Source organism: Astyanax mexicanus, chromosome 15, assembly GCF_023375975.1.
Source record: "Astyanax mexicanus isolate ESR-SI-001 chromosome 15, AstMex3_surface, whole genome shotgun sequence".
Lineage (NCBI taxonomy): Eukaryota > Metazoa > Chordata > Actinopteri > Characiformes > Acestrorhamphidae > Astyanax > Astyanax mexicanus.
Window position 1 is genome coordinate 31,521,926 of NC_064422.1, and position 22,927 is coordinate 31,544,852.

Below are 22,927 nucleotides of genomic sequence, written 5' to 3' on the forward strand. Positions count from 1 at the left end.
GTTACAACAAATTTCTCATATAAATAAATGATTTTAAATATTAAAAGCTCCAGTATTTCTGTGTCTATCTGTGCGCTGGTCTTTCTCTCCCCCTGCCGGACGGGCTGCGCTCCCCGGCTCTGTGTGCTGAAGTGCTGGGAGGAGCCTGAGCTGCAGTCAAGAGATCCGTAGCTGCGCTGGCTGGAGGTAAAAGTCCTCCACTCTCAGCGGGCCTGGGGCCGCAGGAAACGGCGAGGCTGCAGTGGGGATCTGGAAGCTGAGAGAAACTGTATGTGTCTGCGTTAACTTTAGGTTTTATATGTGTGTTACTTTGACCTAAACGTACGGAGTCGGCGGTTTTCCCCCTCAAAGAAAAGAAAAGTAGTCCTAGGAGTGTGGCCCAACATCCGTAAACAGTGAGGAGAGCCGCTGGGACAACAGCGTCGCCCCGGATCAGGTGAGTTTTTGACGGGCCGCGGTGCCGCCTGGTTCCGCTCACCGCTCAACTAAAGCTCGGTTAGCTGGATATCTAGCTACAGGTGCTTGGGGCTAAGATTTAGCTAGCTCATGTACCTAGTTAATTAGCTAGCTTGCTAATTATCTTGGTTCTGTGTTTAGCAGCAGGAGAGCTTTTCTTTTAAAGAGATAGAAGTGTGTAGCTACCCATTCAGACTGGTAGTTGGCTAGATCGTTAAGCTAAGCTAACTAGCTTAGCTTGCTGAGAAGTCGCCTTTTTAACTCATCAGAGTTTAGCTAGTTAACTGATTTAACTCTCTAGGATTTAATGTGATTAAACCTTTAGTTTTAATTGTATTGTGCTTTCCGTGCGGTCAGGTAGCTACAGAAACTAGCTAACTCTAACCTTCATCCAGACGCCAAGCTCAAGGAAAGTATTATTATTATTATTATTATTATTATTATTATTATTATTATTATTATTATTATTATTATTATTAGCTAGTTAGTTACCTAGGTACCTTAACTAGATTGTTTTCATAGTTACCAGGTTTACGACGGGCTATTTGCTTGGATTGTATAAACTTGTAGGTTATACAAATCCAGACATTTAATTAGCTCGCTATTAGATTTAACTTACAGACACGTTAGCCTACTACCAATATAGTTATATGCTAATATAATTATATGCTAGCTAACTAGCTAGTTAGCACATCTGTTGAGCAACAGTTTAATTAGCTAGGTAACTGGTTTAGTGAGGCGTGTCTGTAGTAAAGTAACCTAGTTAACTATTTAGCTAGCTGCTAGTTAGATCTCTCCCTGTTTTTATGTTAAAACGTAGCTACAAGCCACCAGAAGTGTCAAATCCAGGTCCAGTACATAACTAATAATTCCATCCCACGATTTTGTTCCACCTGCCCAGAGTGGGTTAGTGTAACGTTTAGCAGTTTAATTTTTTGACCGTGTCAAGCTAAGTTCGAAAATACTTATAAATTACTTGAACAAATTTTTTTCATTCAGTATAGTGAAGAAGAAATGTTTTTTATGCTTTTTCAATTTATTTATTGAATTAATTTCATTTATCATTTATTTATTTATTTACAAAATGCAAAAAATATATATATATATATATTTATATATATATATATATATATATAGGTAGCTATATATAGCTATATATAGCTACATATATATATATAGAGGGGCAGAGAAAAACTAAAATTGGAAAAAAATAGTACACTGCACTACATAAAAAATGAAATGAGTTTTTCACATAAAATGTTCTCTTTTTTCATTTAGTCTAAAACAGTCAGAAAATGTAATTAATAATCGTTACACAAACCTAGACTGCACTGCTAAAGCTCAGTTAAAGAAATCCCACTCAGGCAGGTGAAACAAAACCCTGGTTTGGATTTTCACTCTCTGGCCCACCCTTGCTGGCCACTCACTCACTCAGCTCTGGGTTGGGGGCGGAGTGGATGAGGTAAGGTGTTTCTGTTCCACCGGTTTGTCAGGTCTGAGTGAGCAAGAAGACAATCACATCCGCCTCAGAGCTGCTCATATTACTCTGTTGCCGTATGCGTGTCATACGTTATGCAAACCGACCGAGGCTGATCGCCCATGCGGGTGTAGGCCTGGTCAGGAGATTAAAAATGCTGTTACTCAGCCTGTTGAATATTGGATATACACTCAGAAAGTGCTTGTAAGTAAGTACACTTACTTAAACTTGAACAGGGTAGGGCCTGTAATTCTTCAAAACATGGATTCCTCGAGGTCTTGGAAACATTCCTTTTAAATTCTGGTTCATGTTGACATTGTTCACACACCGCTTGCTGATTATACAGGTGCATGTAAGTCTGTGAATCCCAAAGCTGCTCATTCATGAGGCCAGTCTGATATGATTTTAGCTTTTTGACATTGTGGAAGTAACAGTTACAAAGGGGATACATTTTGGCCACAAAGGGAAGCACTTATTCACTGAAATTAACTGACTCATAGTATGCACAGAAAATGTTCACCACGTGTGTGTATACTACTGTGTGTATACCCACTTACCTGGACTGTTGACACAAGACAAGTTGTTTATATACATTAATAATCACACCATCTGTATGCTTTAGCAAAAATCAAGACCAGGTCATGTTTATGTCTTCAGTTTTGTGTACAGTTTTTTTTTTTGTCTGTGAGTAAAGCCTGATGTGGTCTTTTGCCGTTGTAGCCCATCTGCCTCAAAGTTGGGTGTGTTGTGCACTGAGATGCTTTTCTGCTCACCACAATTGTACAGAGTGGTTCCCTGAGTTTCTGTAGCGTTTCTGTCAGCTCAAACCTACCTACCCATTCTCAGTTGAACTTTCTCATCAACAATGTGATTTAATCAGCAGAACTGATGACTTTCTTCAAGTCATCAGTTCTGGAGATTTTAAGGAGATCCTATTTCTAGATGTACCATCCCTTCAATAAGAGTATAGATGTTTTAAATGAAGTGCCTTGTGAGTGAGTGTATGCAGAATTAGTCAGTAGATGATGTTGAACCCACTGTACCTACATATGAAACTTCTAAGCTAAGGCCAAGTCTGATGTCATAATTTGTGTTTTTATGTCCTGTTTACTTTTCATACATACTTCCTGTGAAAGTGCAGCCCTAGGGACTAAGTTACACGCTTATTGTTTGGTCTTTGCACCTAAAGATGTTTACATTTGACTAAATGACTCTGTTTTGGTAAACTAGGGCAGACAACATCCACACTTACTGTGAAGCTGAACTTGTAGACATATATCGCCATATAATGGTAACCTTGAAACATGTATTTACATATCTTAAGATGTTTGTTCAAAAGAATGTAGTAGGGTTTGGGTTCTGGGATAAAATGGTTTGACACATGGTCAGGGACATAAAGGGTTCTTGATTATTTAACCAAAAGTAGTGCCATAGTTTTGCACAATACTTAAAGTTGCTTTCTCTGAAATTAAAGCAAACATAGTCCCAGACCACCTGTGCATTCCTAAAACACTGAAATATCCGTTCTAAATGTGTGTCCAGGTGTAATGTCCCTAATAACAAAGCAAACAATAGTCAGTATCAGAGAAATTGAAGCTACAGTTCTTAGCGTCAGTCAAAAAATACTATTTTGATAGATTCTTCAGAACTTACCTGTAATTAGCTAAGGGGCTCAGTAAACAGCACATGTGCATTTGTAGCTTCTTGTTGTTCTTTCTTCTACTACATTTCAGTGCCTGTTGTTCTTGCTTAGTTAAATCTCATGAGTTATCTCTTTAGCACCCTTCATTTACTCTCATTCTTTTTCTCAGATAAGACAGGAAGGGGGTGAGCCTGGGGACTGACGTCCTGTGAACCACACCTAGTGGCTGCTCTTAGTTTTGTTTATCTGAGAGGGGAATGTAGAGAGAGGAAGAAGAGCGGATAAATGAGGGCTTCGCACTTCCAGGGCAGCATTGGGTCTGACCAGTTGACAGTGAGTGTGAACGGAGTCATCACTAAGAATAGTCTCATGCTGGCCTCTGAGAAATGGAGGAAGTTGCCTACTTCCACACATCCACATCCTCTCTCTGTGTCCTTGTTCGGGCTGTCTAAAATTTTGTTAGCCAAATGCGTTCCTGATACTGTGATAAATCTTCATGACCGGTGTTAGTGACCCGTCGTTTAGCTTTGCATACTCTCAACGGAACCTGGGTTCTGTTAAAGATTATTCAGAGCTGGAGAATGTTTACCTGTAGACTGCAGTTTTTAAATCGGTTAATTGTGTTTTGATAAGAGGAAAAGCATGCGTTTTACGAGACTAATTCTATTCTGTGTAAGAAAAAAAAAGGGGGGAAGAAATGATTCTTCTTTGAATTGGCCTGACTGCTCCACCTCACACAATGTGGGAGGTTGAGTATTAATAGTTTTATTCTTAATCATCTTGAGCTATGTTTGCTGCCAAGTTTTCTTGTGTATGGCTATTAATACTGAGAAGCTGTTTGTTTAATATTTAAGGGAAATTGTTTTATATCTATAGCTGCTGTATAAGTGGATACAGGCCTGAAAACTTTGTCACTTACAAAATTGTAAACAGTTATTTTGCAGATGCAGTTTGGTTTATAGTATAGAATTGTCAGACAAGTGTCTGTCAGAAATCACATTCCCATTTAATGTAGGAGGCCCCACGCATAAAAGAACACTGTACTAATTCCGGTCTTGTGATATATGGCATGTTCATGTGTATGGAGTCACTGATAGTACCTGTGATGGTCTAAATGTTTTGCAAATTTGTCATTTGATTGACTTTGGTTTTAGCCTGATATTGAGGAACTAGATCAAACTGGAGGAATCCACTGATAGTGCTTCTCATGTCAGGACAGGTTGTGATTTTTTTCTTCACCCAGTATCACTTTTACTAGTTCAGTGCAACACTGTGCCAAGAATGCACTCATTTCAGAATTGTAGAGGAAAACCACTACAATAGGATTACACAAACCTTTTTTATAATGCCACACACCCCTTTCTAATCTGTTGGCTGATTTTCCTTGTCTTGTTTTAATATGTCCATCTAAATATCAACATATATCAAAAGCCACTGTGATATAAAGAATGTCAGAAAGAGGGTGAATTTTCTGTGATTTTGTGTACACTAAAAGACCTGGGTGAGAAAATGCAAGTAGATTTGATGAATTTGGTTCATCTACAACCATTTATCTCGCATCAGTGTACACTCTATCAATGATGCAGTCAATGGTACAGCTAAATTTAAAACGTAGCAGTAAAGGTGGAAATACTGTGCTAATAAGAGGGCCAGTCACAGTCAGGGGTTAGATGACACAGGTGTCTATGTCACCACAATACACAGTTAAGTTACTGGGACGTACATCCCACACTTTGATGTAGGGCAGGGATGTCATGCCTATCCACATTGGGCCTGTGTGGCTGCAGGTTTTCATTCTAACCAAGCAAAAGCACTCAGTTGTTTGAAGATTGTTCAACTAATTAAAGAGTTAGGTGTGCTGTTAAAAACCTGTAGCTACACCAACCCAATGTGGACAAGTTGAACATCGTTTGTGTAAAGTAGGAAATAGAGTTGTCTACAGTGTAGTCCAAGGGTAGATTGAACATAGAAGAATACATTGGCCTTTGGGCAGTTTCTTGTCTGGTCTCAAATGGATAGATCTACTTTTCTCCACAAAGCAGTGAAATTGGGAGTGGCTGTTTCACCCACTTTCACTTTTAGGTCACCATGTTGCTGCTTGTTTCCTTTGTAACAAGTGATCTGACAAGAGCTCTCACCAGTGCAGAGTTTCACTTGTTGCAAAAAAAAGTATTTTTACCTGCTGCAAACTATTTTAACTAATTCAGTTCTTTAGTATAACCCATTATAATATTTGATATATTAAGATTAATGTACTTGCTGGTGTATCTGAGCTACATTTTGTAGTGTAGTGGCAGTTAAACAGGATGGTGTAACACAATGATGTGGGTAGTGTTTATCTTTAGCGTCATACAAGGTCACCTCTCATGACCTGTCCAACAGGAGTCCTCGTGACTATTGATTTCTCAGTACAATCACTGATTTCTTCCTATTTCTGAGAACAGTGGAAAAATGGTGGTCTCCAGTGTAATTCCTGAGTTTTTTTCCATCTGTTGAACTGCATAGTAAAATGTCTGGATTATGTTGTGAAAAACAACCCCTTTGTTGACACTCAAGCATACATGGAAAAGATTGCTATCTCTACTTCTATATTTTCAAAGCTTTGGGCATTTTCCGCACTGTAGATCAGGGGTGTCTTCTCTTATCTGCAAAGAACTGTTGTGGCTGCAGGAATTCCTAAAAACACACACACACACACAAGTAGATTTGATTCCACTTGTGTAATCAATTGGTTAATCTTCAAACAACTGATATGCTTCTGATCGGCTGAAATGAAAACCTGCAGCCACATCGGTCCTTTGTGAAGATTGGACACTCTAACTGTAGACTGTAGATACAGCTAAGAGTTAAGAGCAGTCCATACGTGATGAGGATTAATCTGCCAGGCAATATATTTATTAGGATGTAAGAACACATTGATGTATAAGATCACACTGTTGTTGTGTGATATTTTGTTTTGCAAAACTGTATACATTTTTGGAAAACATAGAATAAGTTTGTAATCATTAGTTTACATGTAAATATGGCTTTGGTTTATTTTGCTAGGTAAGTGTTGTACCCCGTCTTCAGATCCCACTGTTCTGATTAAATAAAAGTGAACTTTGCTTACAGAATCGTATAGCGCTTATTGTGATGCATATTGTATTGCCAGGTTCTTGCCCTAATGCTTTATTAGCTAATTAAATGAAAAGCTGGATGTAGCAGTAATTTGGCAGTGTTCAATCTGCATCGACTCTGAAGATGTCTGAACTGATGCTGCAACACTAAAGTACAAAGTAATTAATCCTCCCTGCTTGGGCCCCATGCCACTAATTTAGCTGTGCATAGTTGTACCCTCCTACATAAAATCCCTTTGTTAAACAACCACACCAAGAGCTAAGCTACTTTGTTGACTTAAAACAGTAGAGCTGTCAATAATGAGTATATTATTAATCAAGTAATGGATTAAATTATTTGGCAAGTGGTCATGTTATTTTAGAAAATCAGATAGAGCCACACTTTTTATAAGTCTGCGAACATCTTACTGAGAGGAAAAAAATACTTTAGAAGGTCAATTATCCTTTAATCCACTTTATTTAATTAGTTAATTGTCTTAAACCTACTAGACAGGCCTATGTGTGTTTGTGTTGATGTTTGCCTCTTGTAGTACCAACAAAGAGTAAAAGTTTCTACCATGCATACTTTCATCAGCCAATAGCCCTTTTTTTCCTCTTTTTTCTTTCTCCATTCTCTCTCCTTCAGGTCTCCTACTGTGAGTTTTCTAAATGGCTGCAGAGTCTGAGCGTATTCTTAAGTAGAAGACCTCCCACTCTGTTATTGTCCCCTAGGCTGAGGTTCACAGAGGCCCTTTCTGCCTGGTTGCCTTCTTCAGGCCCTTTACCCCCCTTCTGGCTTTGTCCCCACTGCTGAATGAGGACGTGAGTCCTGGTCCTGGAGCCAGGAGCAGCCCCATGCCCAATGATGACCAAATGTTTGGTCAATAATGTGAATAATTGCACAAATATGTGAGTGGGTTGAACTGAGCAGCTAAGCCACTTAAAAAGTCCTTGCTACAGGAAAGGAACATTTAAAAGTAAAGAAAAGTAGTCCATATGTTCTGGATTACTCTTTTTTTTCTTTTTTTTTGGGTCAGACATCCCTGCATATTTGACTGACATCCAGGATGCAATAAAGGTTAAACTTTGACTTTCAGATTTCAGACAACGGTATAATTTTTGTCATTTGCATTCTAAATGCTGTTGCACAGTTCTTTTAAGTTGACATCATGGGACTTTTTGTGTCATGTGAGTTTTTTTTTCTTTGTTTTTCCTTCACTGGAATTTTCCCTGCATTCTCTGGCAGTCTTTCTCTCTAAGTCAGTGCAGCTAAGAGCAGAACCGCCAGGCCTCCACATAAACAAAATGGTCAGTGTGGCTTTCCTTTACATTGCCGTGACAGAGGTGAAATGTTTAATCTAGGGTCTATTGGGGAATTACACTGGTTTTCAATACAGAGGAAGTACGCGTTTTGTGATGTCCACTGGTACAGGTTACATTCTGTTTAGTTTGGATTTGATGCTGTTAGTTAAGGGATAGCTGATGGCTCTGCTCCAGTCTGTCTTCCTGAAACAGACTCCCTTTCAGACATTTTCTGAGAGCAACAGGTGTTTTCATCAGCTGCTGTTTGCAGCAGAGAGGGGGCTGGATGGGGCTTAGCTCCTTGCTCCAGGAGAACAAAAGGTGCTTCAGTTGAAACCGCACTGACCTCCAGCCCCCCCCATTTCTCTCTGAAAGTGGCGGTCCATTGGGAGGGGGGCTGAGAGTGAGACAGAGCAGGAGGGGGGAGAGTTTCAGTCAACAGCCTGTAGCCCCTCCTCTGGAATTCTTTCCCAAATACCTTGTATATATATGTGTGTTATTGGTTTTACCTTGTCGCTGCTGCAGACTTCATATTGCCTTTTTGCTCATTTGTGGTTTGGTGTCCTTGTCTGTTGGAAGGTACAGAAACTTCTAGGGACTTAAGAACAGTTTCATATAAGAAGATAATTATCTGGACAATAACTGTTTGTTTGCACAAGTAATGGTATGTTTTTTCACACACATTAATTACACTGGCACAGAAAGTAGTGTGTTTGCCACACAGATTTGAATTAGATTCTTGCTCTCGTTTTTGACTTAAAGGTGTATTGCTGTATTTTTCTCTTTTTCTGTTTGCAATTCCGCTCACCTTCTAACACACATAGTAGTTCAATTTGGTATTTGAAGATGCATCTCTAGGTGTGACTATGTGAAGGAATGAGTGTGTATGGTACCCTGTGATGAACTGGCTCCCTGTGCATGGGATATTCCTGCTTTGCTCTTAATGATTCAGTGATTCCAGGTATGCTTTGGACCTACAGTAACCCTGATCAGGAGGGAGTGAACCATAGGCAGACTGACTCTGATTCCATTGCAATCTCTACTAGTTTATCAGTGTAGATCCTTGTCAGTGTAGTAACTTCTATATTGAGGTTTGTTAGAAGAAAATTCCTTTGTTCTCTTTGACTTTCACACTTTTTGTCTTCTCTGGTTTGGCAGGAAGGTGACAGAAGTGCAGAGGGCAGCGAGAGGCCCTTGATTGTCCCGGGAGAATGAAGAGATTCCGGCGACATGGGCATGACACTCAGAGGGACAAACTCAAGCAGGAGCTCTACCAGTTCAATAAGGTGATGAACGCACGTGTCACTACATCTAATGATATATTATGTTTTGTTGCTGCAAGCACCAGCTTAAACAGTATTGACGTCAAGTGTCAACGTATTTTGTCAGCACAGCTTTCTTGCTTAGTATTTCTAAATGACTACTCATCCTAAGCTCTAAATACACACTCTCTCTCCTTCTCTCTCTCTCTCTCTCTCTCTCTCTCTCTCTCTCTCTCTCCCTCTCCCTTTTATATCCAGACTGTAGAGCATGGCTTCCCCCACCAACCGAGTGCTCTAGGCTTCAGCCCTAGTCTGGAGCTCCTGGCCATTGGTACCAGATCTGGAGCCATCAAACTGTATCCTCTCTGATATGTGGCAATGGAAAAGTGTCTGCATGCTGTTTTTATGTTTTCCTGAGCCGTCGATTTCTATTGTTAAGCTGAAATGTCTCATAAATCCCTTCAAATGTATTCCCTAATTTGTCTCTGAAGCTTCCAAATGTTAAATTAACTTATGTGTACCAATAGTAGAATTCTCTCTCTTTTTTTTTGTTACTCCCCTATGCACACTTTTGACACACCTATAAGCATTGCGTTCCACAGGCATGTATGTGTGCGCACATGCTCTACCGGAGTTCCCACGGAATTGCGTAATACCTGTCAGAAACTGTAGTGGAGCCAGCTTAAGCAGTTCACACAATATAAATTATTCTTTTTTTTTTTGTGTAGCCAAACTCAACTGTATTAAGAGTAAGTGCGTAATTATTGTATTACCTCTTGCTTATTATTGTTTTGACTTTACAGTTTTCTGCAACAAGCGTACTTTCCTTGGTCTGGGAACTGAGATGTTTTTCCTTATTTATGCAAAATGTTGGACATCTACAGTATGTACTTATTTCAGTGTCTATGTTGTACTTTGCTTCACTTAACTCTGTCTAAGCTATGGAGCTCCAGGGGTTGAGTTTATGGGACTGCATGATGAGAATGCTGCAGTCACACAGGTGCACTTTCTCCCACGACAGGTATGCATTTGAACTACACTATTGCTGTCTTTATATTTACCTACTTTTTTCTCTGTTTAGATTAGTTCTAGAATTGCTTCATCATTCTCCATTCACCATGTGGTCACCATCTTCAGTGGTCAGGACCACTTTAGAGCAGGTATTATATGAGAGGTTGGTTGTTCTGAGCACTGCATTGACACCGACACAGTGGTTTGTGGTGTGTTGGTGTATGTTGTGTTTGTACGTGTGGATCAGACACAGCAGTGCTGATGGAGTGTTTAAACACCTGAGTGTCATTGCTGGGCTTGGTACAGAGCATTAAACAGAAATATACAGTCGGCAGCGTCCTGTGGGCAGCAATTAAGGACTAGAGGATGACGAACTGTGGCAAACTGTGCAGCAACATATGACCTACTGGACAGTGTTTAAAAAAAAACAAAAACAAAAAAAACTCCTGTAGCACTGCTGTTTATGGTCCACTTGTACCAGCACAACACACACCGACACACAGCCACCATGTCAATGTCACTGCAGTGCTGAAAATGACCTACCACCTAAATAACACCTGCTCTTCTATGGTCTTGTGGGGTCCTAAACCTTTATAGAACAAACTATATTCTTTTAGTGCATTTCTATTGGTCCATTTAAAATGGCATTTTAACACTGTACAGATGTCCTATTTTGTTGAAGTGAAAAACAGGGTTTTACATGTATTTCTTGTGATACATATAGTATTACCATATCATATGCTTTGGCTCTGTGTTTACATACTCTTTCTATTTTCTGTGTAGGTTGAGCTTGTGACTTTATTGGATGACAATAGTCTGCACATGTGGACACTTCGAGCTCATAAAGGTGTATCAGAGCTGTTGGAGATTGGACGCTTTACGCTCACCGGTCCTCCTGGGTGAGTCAGACATGGTCAAACACAGACAGTCTGTACTGCCGTATTATGGCAGGTATGTCACATTTTTATCCAAGATGACACTGAGACTGAGCCAACGCACAAGCACATGCATGTCCACACCCACACTGAGTGAGGCACCGACTCAGATACACTGACTCATACACATCTAGACACCAGTGATACTATTGCATTATGATGATGCACTAATACATGGTGTCTGTGGAAGTTGTGGGGAAGAAAAATCCAGCATTGTCTCACCCGTAGCCTTCTATTCTCAGTCACATATGCTGACTAATAGATTTTCCCAAGTGTGTTTTGTGCCAAGTGTTGGTTAATCAGTTCAGTGTGCATATCAACAGATGATTAATTACAACCATCATCATCATCATCATAATAATATGTATTTGTAATGGAGCAATGATTAAAGTTGTTTTCATAGTTGTTCACTCATGTTTGTCTCTGTGGGATTTGTTTTTTTATGACAGTGCCATTCCTAGCGTGACGCGAGTGACTGCCGTCCTGGCCCATTCTTCAGGTGAGCTGCTTCTGCTGGGCACTGAAGGTGGCCATGTGTTCGTAGTGGAGGTGCCTGGCTTTAGGGAGCTAGAGGAGAACAACATCAGTGTGGAGGATGTTCAGAGCAGGTGGGTTATTAGTATTTTTTGGTTTACTTTTTTTGTTTTGCATTTGTATTTAATTTACATTCAATTGTTCTGTAATATACAATGTACAAGTTTGTATGGGTTTTTTTGTTTGTTTTGTCCTCAAATCTTGCTTTTGAAGCTTATATTCAGATATCCTTGATGTATCTAGGGATAGGTGATATCAGGATGATAATTTCACAGTTTGTTTTACAATAATTTTAATTTGATGTAATGGGCAAAAGTGTGTGTGAGATTCCACAGAAACAATGATTTTTCCAGTCTGTCAATTTACTGCACATTCCAAAGCCAAATATTTTACAGAAGTCCAAAATACAATCTGAAATGTATCATGATAATTTAAACCAAACTTTTTATTAAACAGGAATGCAAAAATCTTACTTGCTGACTGTATATAAATCTTGGATGCACGAGTATGAACTCTGTTGTGTTATCCCTGCTTAATATTCTTCTTTGTGTGAATTTGGAGATATGAGCATGGTTAAGATGTTTCCAATAGTTCCACTAGAATAACCTTACGCAACACTTTTACATGCCCTACAGAGACAGCACGCTTTTGTTACATGTGCTTTTTCTTCGGTGTTTACTAAACCGGTCAATTCTCTTCTCTCAGAGTTCCAGAGGAATATGTAGGCCGCAGGAACCTGGAGTGTGTGGAGGCTCTACAAGAGAATCCTCTCAACCCCCGGCAGGTCTTGATAGGCTATAGCCGAGGTCTTATGGTTCTTTGGGACCTCGATCGGCGGTGTGCCATTCAGCACTTCCTGGGCACACAGGTATAGCATTATACTATTAGTTCCATCTGAAGCGCTTTTCTGAACATTGATTTAGTATTTTATACATTGTCCTCTTTCTCACTTGGATGCTGGAATAGATCTGAACTATTGTTTTTTTTTTTTGTGTAATGTCAATTAATTTATTTTTGTTATACTGATCTTGTAAACCTGTATAAAACCCGCTATGTCTAACCGTAGTAAACTGACTTTTTTTCCTGTCCTCTTAAATGTATGTTTCTCATCAGACTTTTCCATATGTAACCTACTTCCTCATAAATCTCCTAAGAATTACTCTCTTGTATTGTTCCCTCTTGCAGCAGCTGGAAAGTGTGTGGTGGATGGAGGATGGAGGAAACATTCTTAGTTCCCATAGTGATGGCAGCTATTGCCATTGGACTGTGACTGGAAAGGATCCACAGACTGAACCAGAGAAACAAGAGACCCCTTATGGTAAAATACCCTAATAAAAAAAAAGTGTTTTTTTTTTTTTTTTTTTTTTTTTTTTTTTTAATAGTTACATGTTTTCTTTTTGAAAATTTCTGATATGTAATGTGATTTATCTCTCTAATTTTTCCTCTTATTGTATTTAGGGTCCTTTCCATGCAAAGCCATTTCCAAAATTCTACAAATATCTACAAGACAAGGGTGAGTCTGTTTTAAGTTAGAGTACGTCGGTCTGTGTGTGTGTCTCTGTCTGTGTGTGTGTCTCTGTCTGTGTGTGTGTGTCTGTCTGTGTGTGTGTCTCTGTCTGTGTGTGTGTCTCTGTCTGTGTGTGTGTCTGTGTCTGTCTGTGTCTGTGTGTGTCTGTGTGTGTCTGTGTGTGTCTGTGTGTGTCTGTGTGTGTCTGTGTGTGTCTGTGTGTGTCTGTGTGTGTCTGTGTGTGTCTGTGTGTGTCTGTGTGTGTCTGTGTGTGTGTTCTAATCCTTGTGGACCTGGCGCAGGTGTGTTTGCTATGTTGTTAACAAGTATGCTGTGACTCACGATTTCTGGTTAATTTTTAACCCGTACAGGGAGTCTCATTGTTTCCACTCACACTTTAAATCCCTGAAATAATCTGCTCATTTAACCGTCCATTTTATTAAGCTTAACCTGTTATATATAGATTAATTTTCCACATTGTATAGGTAATTTTTACAGGTTTATATACTCACTGTTCTATACTGCTTTGATGATGTGAATAAGTATCTTGCTTGTTATTTACTGTGTGGTCTGTTGTTCCTGTCTTGTTATCCTCAGTCCCCCGTTCCTAATCTTCAGCGGTGGTATGCCAAGGGCCAGCTATGGAGACAGGCATTGTATCTCTGTCATACACAGCAAGACACATGTAGCACTGGACTTCACTTCCCGCATTATAGACTTCTTTGTCATCAGAGACGGAGAGCGCCACAGAGGTAAATATACAGCTTTATCAGAATAAAGGCCTCTTGCTTTTTGTGTGTGTGTGAGAGAGTGTGTGTTTCTTATATAATTAAATTCATGCAGATTTCAGGGCAGTTAGTTTGAGTATATATATATATGGCTGTGCTCTGCAGGTGATCCCAGTGCTCTGGTGGTGTTGGTGGAGGAGGAACTGGTGGTGGTGGACCTGCAGAGTGAGGGATGGCCGGTGATCCAAACCCCTTACCTAGTGCCACTGCACTGCTCAGCAATCACCTGTTCTCACCATGTCTCCTCCATCCCTCTCAAACTGTGGGAGAGAGTCCAGGCTGCCGGCAAAGTGCAGAACACACACTACTCAAAAAAGGTTTTTTTTTTTTTTCTTTTTCTTTTTCAAAAAACATTCACGAGAAAATGCCCTGTTCTATATAAATATGTTACAACAGTACTTTCTTATTGACATCTTATTTTTATTATTATTTTTTATTTGCTCTCTTTGTAGCCTTGGCCAATAAATGGAGGCCAGAATCTTGCCCCAGACCCTCCCCAGAGAGACTTGTTGCTGACTGGGTAAGTGGCCTACCGTTATTATTGCTGGCTCCACCCCCGGCAGATAAATACAAAGAGTTTTTTTTTTTTTTTTTAAACGTACAATTTGCATCTAGACACATACAAACCCAAACATTATGGGTTAGGGTGAATAAAAGCCTAGTTTGAGTTAAATGGGAAAAAAGGAAAAAAAAAAAAAAACTTCCTTGTTCCATAGTGCAACCACGAATAGCAGTATTTTTAATGGACACAACCAGACTTGCTTTTTCAGGGAAAGTATGTGATACAAGGAAGAGAATTCAGTAAAATTTCTGGTATGCCCTGGAAGCTCACTGTGATTTCATCTGACATTTCGCAAATTCTTTGGTATGAGGAACAGACACACCTGCTAAACCTGCTTTGCATTAAGCCTATCAATATTTGTTTCCTCTCTGTAGTCATGAAGATGGAACAGTGCGTTTCTGGGATGCCTCGGGGGTCTGCCTCTATCCCATGTACAAGTTGAGCACAGCTATGGTTTTCCACACGGACGCAGACCCTAATGACAACATGAACCAGGGGACTGAGGGCGAATGGCCACCCTTTCGCAAGGTCAAAACACAGTCTGCATTTCTCAATTACCTAGAGATCAGCTTCATGGGTCTTTCTGTGTAGTCTGTGGGGTTTGTTGAATTTGAAAATGTGTATTTCGTGTTTATGTAAAGTGAGGTAAGATCTTGATGTACTTCTTTATTGTGCTATTGATAGGTGGGCTGCTTTGACCCATACAGTGATGACCCCCGACTTGGAATTCAGAAGATCCATCTGTGTAAATATAGTGGTTACCTGACTGTAGCAGGAACTGCAGGACAAGTAAGTTATGATTTGCATAAATGTGTTTGGAGCACAGGCTTAATTTGTTTAATTAAAGCGTGTTAGACTGTATTACATTGTTTAGGTAACTGAAAGCCTATTCTTCCTCTAATGTGGCTTTCTATTCATACACAACATAATTAAAGTAGCTGCTTGTGGCAGCTGTCCTAATTGAGACCGAGATCAGATTTATTGTGGGTAATTGGTGTGGTTGACAAACAGAACAGACCACTTTTCTCTTCTCACGGCTCTGATTGCTTTTCATAACTTTTAATATTGAGGCTCATTAGCTTGGCTTAAATCTCTAATCATTTGAAACCACTGCTTGTTGTTGTTATTGTGCTTCTGTAACTGAAATAACTAAAACTTTCTATCAGATCCTAGTGCTGGAGATAAATGATGAGGAAGCTGAGCAGACAGTGGAGGCTACAGTAGTGGACCTGCTGCAGGGACAAGAAGGTTTCCGCTGGAAGGGCCAGGCACGTCTGGACCTCCGGGAGGAGCCTGTAACATTTCCCCCAGGATTCCAGCCCTTCGCTCTGGTGCAGTGCCAGCCCCCTGCAGTGGTCACAGCAATTGCCTTGCATTCAGAGTGGAAGTTGGTGGCCTTTGGGACCAGCCATGGTTTTGGTGTTTATGACTACCAGCAGAAGAACAACGTCATGGTCAAGTGAGTTGTGTGCTTTTATTAAGTTCTAAACATAATACACATTTTAGATTGCCACCTCTTCAAAATGCTAACAGTAACTATTATACCGACATGCCAGAAGACATGGGTGGGTAGTATGTAAATTGACGGTGAAATGTTACCTAGGGGCACTGCTTGTGAACACCTGCATCTGTCTAAGTTGCGAGGTGTTCTTACATGAGCAACATGTTCATGGCAAGCTAGCATGAGTAAAAGCGAGACCTGACACTGGATGCCAATTAAAAGGAACAATAAATTTCAGAAGTATGTGTGTGTGGGCATTTAATATTGTTTAATCAACAGTGTAACTTGTGTATCTAAAAATATATCAAAAAAGGCATTACCACCCACGGTGGACAGCATACTGAGTGATGATGATTGTGACCAGTAAACCAGCAATGTCCGTCTATAATTGTCTGTGTAAATACATAAGCAACTCTGGCAGAATCCACATTCAAAACAGACCCCCACAGGGTATACCCCTATAATTAGTCTTTAGCTTTCTTGGGACATGGCAAAAATGATTGGAAACATCACTAGTTCCTGTCCCTTAACTAGGCATCTCAGTATGCTTGTCCATTGTTTTAAGATGTGATTTTGGCAAAACTAGCCCACTTACGAACTCTGTCCTTTTATAGGTGCACTCTCAACCCCAATGACCAGGTGGCTCTAGAGGGGCCACTGTCTAGAGTGAAGTCCATAAAGAAGTCTCTTCGGCAGTCTTTTCGCCGAATCCGCAGAAGCAGAGTCTCCATGCGCAAACACAATCCCACCAATGCAGCCAAGGTAAGGTTCTCTTTCAGTTTCTTTAGTTGAGGGTAGAAGAGTTTGGGGACTAATAGTTGAATGTTTAGTTAAACTGTGTGTTTGTGTTCTGACTGTAGCTGCATGAGATCAATGCACGGTTAGAGGCAGAAGCTCTGCAAGAAATGGAGTTGGCACCAGTCCAGAGGAAGATTGAAGCTCGCTCTGCTGATGACTCCTTCACAGGCCTCGTCAGGACCCTCTATTTTGCTGACACATTCCTCAGTGACAGTAAGCTAAGAATATGCAGGATAAAATCTGCCTTTGAGAAAGTACTTTGGAGTAAATTATACTGTTTTGCTTTTAAACTGGGTAAAATGAATGATGGCAATATCCTTCATAGGCTCTCAAAGCACACCCTCTCTGTGGGCGGGGACTAATGGCGGTGCTGTCTATGCCTACATGCTACGCCTCCCTCCTGTAGAACGAAGGATGGATGATCAACTGACAGCTTATGCAGGTGAAAAATGCACACACTTATAAAGATTTTAAGTATGTATTGTGCTAGTTTTGTGCTGCTTTAGGCAGTTACTTTATAAATTTACCTTTGAGCATATTGACCTTTCCTGTTTTCTGCTATTTATATTTCCCTTTTTGTCTTTTATTTCCCTTCTAGCTAAAGAGATTCAGCTGATGCATCGTGCTCCAGTTGTAGGCTTGGTGGTTTTGGATGGGAGGGGAGCTCCACTGCCTGAACCACTGGAGGTGGCACATGATCTTGCCCGCAGCCCTGACATGCAGGGTTCTCACCAACTGCTCGTCATCTCAGAAGAGCAGCTAAAGGTCAGGAGAGGCACAGTTTTCATATGTCATTATTGTAGCATATTTACTGTTTGAAAGTCTCAGCTGTCCAACCAATCAAAACATTTTTTTTCCTTAAACTCCTACAGTCCAGCTTCACATGTAATATATGTTTTTGGTTTTCTTATTAAAGTCATGATTAAAATGTGTGGAAGGGACCTATTAAAGCTTGGGCTTGGGTGGAGGAAGAACTGTTTTTATTATTATTATTTCTTGTGTTTTAACACTGCACTGATGTTTTACCCAGTAAAATATACAGTAAACACTTTGCTGCTGACCTTCCTTTAACAATGCACATTGCTGCTGTAATGCACTGAAGTAGAATACACCTTCCTGCCAGTGGTTTTGTTCTAGCATTATTTGTGGTTTCTTCTTCTTTGACTTTGTGTTTTCAGTTTCTGTCACATCATTTATTTGCTTTGTCGAATCAACTGCCTCTTGTTGAAGGTGTAAGGAACGCCAGTTTAGGGATGTTTGTACTTGAATTAATGCCTTTTTTAACTTTTTTTTTTTTTTTTTTTAGGATAATGCTATTGTAAGAGCAAAATAGCAAGAGAACTACCCTTACATGTCAAAGGTTAAGGACCTGCAGTATGTGAATTGATTAGGTAGAGTTACCTTAGTAGATGGCTTGGGCATGCCCACCTTGTTAGTGAGGTTGGGTGCTCGCCAGTGTATTCATGGCAGGGTGATTATCAGAAATGATCAGAGTTTGATTAAGGCCATATAGTGGATGGGATATTACATTTCTGGAGCAGTCTCATCTGTGTACCAGGAATATGTCCCAAAGAATTACCACAAACAGTGGACAGTGCAGAGGCTGTTAATGGGAATTCATTAATTAGAATTCACTTAAGCATACATCAACTTCTTTCTATTTTCAGTGCAGGAGACTCCACATGCATGTGCCACAAGTCATAGAAGTGTTGTTTAGATAAATTGTAAAAGCCTTCAGACAGGATACTAGTTCTTGTCCCATGACATTTGTCATGTCTGTGTATATTGTTAGTAAAAAACTGTAGAATTAGTGTATTTATTGTTGTAGTTATCACATTTGTTGTTCTGTGTGTTTTCCAGTTATTCAATTTGCCTAAAGTGAGCAGCAAAGCAAAGCTTAAACTGACAGCAATTGACGGTTCTCGAGTGCGTCGAGCCGGAGTGGCCTGGTTTGGCAGCAGTCGAGTGGAGGACTATGGAGAGAGCAGCTTGGTGGTGTTGACCAATCAAGGCGAGCTACATGTGATCTCTCTGCCGTCAATCAAAATGCAAGTGCACTACCCCTGCATCCGAAGAGAGGATGTGAGTGGAATTGCGTCCTGTGTCTTCACCAAACATGGCCAGGGTAGGTCTTGGATAACACGCACTGATAAACACTTGCGTAAATTACACAATACTGCAGGGTACGTAAAACATTCCTTATAATGTCTTGTGTTCCAGGGCTCTACCTGATCTCTCCATCAGAGTTTGAGCGCTTTTCTCTCTCTGCACGCTGGGTGGTGGAGCCACGCAGCCTAGTGGAGCCTCCCACCCAAACCAGACCCACATCAACCTCAAGCCAAGCTCACCAAGACCAACCTGATGGAGTGACTAATGAACACAGGTATTTTTTTCTTTAGGTTCACCTTACATGGTTTTAAGAATGATTGATAAATATATGCCCAATATTTCAAACCCATACTTGCTGACGAATTTATTGGATGCCGAAAATGGCTAATAGAATAAAATTGGCTGATATTTGCTTCACAACTTGTTAATTTAAGCTAATTTCTATTTATTTTATTAGTTTCAAAGTTATATCGGCGGATATGTGGGTGTAATAATAGGTATCTGCCTAGAATTCCTTCATTGGTGCATCCCTTATTACCGAGGTCCTTATACATTGTGCTTGTGTTTTCTTTGTCTTTACAGAAACATTAGAAGGAACAGCGACAGCTATGGTAAGCTTTAAAATCCAACTGTTGTTGAATGCTAATAGCAGAAGCATTGCATCCAGTACTAAAACATGCATGTTGTCAGCTTTGTTGACTACTTCACTTTTTTAACAGTTGTTCATGTGTCAGTCTTCCTAATTCTTTATATTGTATTGTGTTGTTGGCAGAGACTGTCAAGTTGTGCTTGTTTGTCTGTGTTCAGACACTGCTGGAGTAAAATGGTCATTCCGATTAATTGTATTTTTTGGGCTGAAACTTTGGAACGTTTACTGCCATATTTACACTGATATGCCAAAAGTCACATGATGTAAATTGATCATGAAGTGTTTCCTTGTATGTTTTGAAGTGTGAGGATGAACACTGGCAAGCCTGGTAGTGGATGCCAAATGGATGAGACATTACATGTTTCCCTTTTTGCAGCCATTTAACATTATTTAATAAACTTTTGAACCAAAAGTATTGCATAGTAGGCAAAACCACCCCCAGTGGACAGCATAGAATGTGGTAATGATTATGACCAGCATCATCTGGCTCGAAATGTCTATGCAAACAGACAAGGGACTGGTATAATTCACATCCACCTTCAATACAGCAGGATGCTATACTAGTTCTTGTCCCATGACTTTAGGCATGTCAATGTAAGTCAGCAGTAGAAGATATTAGCTTTTGGTATTTAACATAAAATAAATAATGCCTAAAAACTCTAGCAGTGACTAAGTTAAGAGATGATCATTAACAAAAGCTTGTTTGTTGCTTAAGTGTTCTCTGGAACATTGGCGGCAGTCCTTCGCTGAACTTACCCAAATGCTTGTATGTTCCAGAAAACTCTGCTAGACAAGTAATGGAGCATGCTTTGCTGAATGATGAGAGTGAGTATATGAGTAAACAGTGGCCCATTAGAGGTCGTAGCAGTTAGAACAAAAAAAATCCCATTGAGATCCTGCCAGAGTTTAAGTCAAAAGAGAGGAGCACTGCTGAAGAATTCCTGAGTTTGTTTCTTTGTTGCTTGCTTTGTATTTTTAATGTGATGTGCAAGAATTGACACAAGCATCTTGCTCAGTCATACATGTCTGTACTGTAACTTGTCCAGTGCAACCATTTATGTATGCATGATTCATAACAAACCCATTCATCTGCACAATAACAGTACTGTCACCTGAATGAATGAATTTTGTGATTTTAATTAATTAATTGTTTCCAGTATGCAGTCATGTTTTTTTTTTATTTTGTAGTATTTTACAGTTATAGTGTTTAGTGACTGTTATGTCCTTTATGGGTATAGTATTGTCATTTTTTGTTCTCATCCAATTTTTGCAGATGTGCTTCAGGAGATTCAAAAATCACTAGAAGGAGATCAGTAAGTGCCACCTTTTTCAATTTGTTTACATTCATAATTAGCATTGAGCTAACAACAGGTTTTTATTTTACGTTTTGTTTTCTCGTGTGGTTTAAGGATGTTTTTGGAAAACAGTCTGAAGACTAAGCCAACACCAAGCAAGATGCTGAGTAATGGAGGTAAGCTTCTGAGCCGGTGTCCCAATACTCTGTCCATATTGTCTTGCTCTTGTTTAATGAAACAGAAGCAAATTTCAGATGCCACAAATGGCTTTGCAGATATTTATATTTGGGAAGAAGTGAAAATTTAAATTTGTTTCTTGATGTATAGGTTTTAAGCAAACCTCTTTTGATTGGAATAAAAAATCTGATGTTTTTTAATTGTCTAGTTTACCAACAGAACACACAGTTTTAAAACTGTTACAGAGGCACTGTAACTATTATGTTGTAACTATTTGTTGTTTTGCCTTTAGCTAAAGAGATTGTTGCTGAGTTAGCCACAATCTAGCTCACTTCTAGCCCAGTTTGACTCAGTTTTGCTTTGTTGTGCAGAATTAAAGCTCCCCTTCTGAGGTCTGAGTTTGGTGGTGATGTACTGCTCTCTAGTATCAACACCACCATATCCTCTTAGTCACCATCAACTTTTACCATTTCACCGGCTTTGAATAGGGCTCTTGCTAGTGGGTTGGTTAAGTCTAGCCCTGTATTGGTTTATCTGATTTGATGCAGTATTTGAATAAGGACACAGCAGTTTTAAAGCTTATGTTTTGTACCATAAACTCTTATTATTCAACTGTGCCAAGACACAAATCACATTCTAGGGTCTTTAAACAGAATGGTTAATAAATAAATTGCTTTTGTTGTTTACTTTTATTGTAGATTAAGCCTTGTAACCTGTGCCTGAAACGTCCACTCCGGCCTTGCTGAAGACCTGAACACTACTGCTAGTACCACTACTGAACTATGTGAAGCCCTGGAGAGAGGAACGCCTGCTACACCGTGGGGTGTCAAGGGGACCACCACCTGTGCCTGCCAAGACCAACCACTGTATCTCCTATTCCATAACAACGACCGGCCCCAGCATCAGCCTCTATCTTTCAGCATGCCCCTTCCGCTCCTGTGGGGCTGCAGCTATGCCATCTCAGTGTTGAAGGGCATAAGACTGGTGGCAGGGGCATTCCTTTTTTATTTTTTATTGTTTTTATCTGTTAATTTAAATTGTTACACGCATGATTTTTGTAAGTGATTTGAAGACCTCAAAATCTACATAAATATTGTGTCTCACAAGGGAAAAGATACCAAGAGTTATTGGATGGGATTTAAAACATGAAGACGAAGCAGTCTTAGGACTTGTACTAAAGTGCTAAAAACAATGAAGAGTCCTGATGAACCACATGTATAACAAATACTCTTACTAAGTACTCTAAAAGAAGTAGTAATGCCTTTTCTTCCGTCCAGGCAACAAAAAAAAAAAAGAGAGAACAGTGTGTGTAGTTGATGTAGGTACTTTTTCACTACTGTGTAGCACATATGCTGTAATTTTTAGGGGGTACAACTTTCTAAGGGGCTTGGTTTTTAATCTTTTTTTATTGTCAGCTTTTTATGCCAGTTATGCATACTGTAATTTAGGAATGTAATTTTAAGAGATTGTAGTCAAATGTTTAATATATATGTATATGAAAATCTGTACCTTGTTAATGGTGGACTGTATTTTCTGATTAAGGAAATATTTTGGTACTGTCTCTTGAAATGCTCTCAGCATTTCTTGGGTCTAGAATATATTTTTGTAGTTAATTGATCATGTTAAAGAACACTACCATTTGTAATTTGACACTACCATCAAGTCTGCTGAGTAAATTTTTAAACTTTTCACCACAACCTGTCTGTCTTTCTTGTTGAATCACTTTATTTGGAGTGTTAGCAGCCTCACGTCTGCTGCTACTTTTAGTCCTAGAGTCCATATTTTGAATAAAAAGCTGTTGTAACACTGCAGTCCAGATATCAAAAA

The 22,927-nt window shown here is 39.7% G+C and overlaps 1 protein-coding gene across 2 annotated transcripts; it reads left to right on the top strand.

Moving 5' to 3' along the window:
• Positions 1–146: 146 nt before the first annotated feature.
• Positions 147–22,797, top strand: llgl2 (LLGL scribble cell polarity complex component 2). 2 transcript variants are annotated; one of them, XM_007259197.4, is made up of 26 exons: positions 147–436; positions 9,131–9,258; positions 9,493–9,590; positions 10,174–10,255; positions 11,029–11,144; positions 11,630–11,788; positions 12,420–12,582; positions 12,900–13,032; positions 13,173–13,227; positions 13,819–13,973; positions 14,115–14,326; positions 14,462–14,529; positions 14,946–15,099; positions 15,256–15,360; positions 15,738–16,030; positions 16,687–16,834; positions 16,933–17,083; positions 17,196–17,312; positions 17,469–17,635; positions 18,731–18,995; positions 19,091–19,253; positions 19,562–19,590; positions 20,406–20,453; positions 20,902–20,941; positions 21,038–21,099; positions 21,799–22,797. In XM_007259197.4, the coding sequence occupies exons 2-26, from the start codon at positions 9,184–9,186 to the stop codon at positions 21,801–21,803; spliced, it is 3,063 nt and encodes a 1,020-aa protein (XP_007259259.2). In that variant the 5' UTR covers positions 147–436; positions 9,131–9,183; the 3' UTR covers positions 21,804–22,797. The 2 variants fall into 2 exon arrangements, with proteins under 2 accessions (XP_007259259.2, XP_007259261.2); XM_007259199.4 differs by lacking the exon at positions 20,406–20,453.
• The last annotated feature ends 130 nt before the right edge of the window (positions 22,798–22,927 follow it).

Bases quoted from the DNA above. Each gene is read 5' to 3' on its own strand.
- llgl2 (XM_007259197.4), top strand. From the start codon at position 9,184: ATGAAGAGATTCCGGCGACATGGGCATGACACTCAGAGGGACAAACTC. The intron at 15,361-15,737 runs GTAAGTTATGAT...ACTTTCTATCAG, and splicing joins TAGCAGGAACTGCAGGACAA to ATCCTAGTGCTGGAGATAAA. The intron at 16,835-16,932 runs GTAAGGTTCTCT...TTCTGACTGTAG, and splicing joins ATCCCACCAATGCAGCCAAG to CTGCATGAGATCAATGCACG.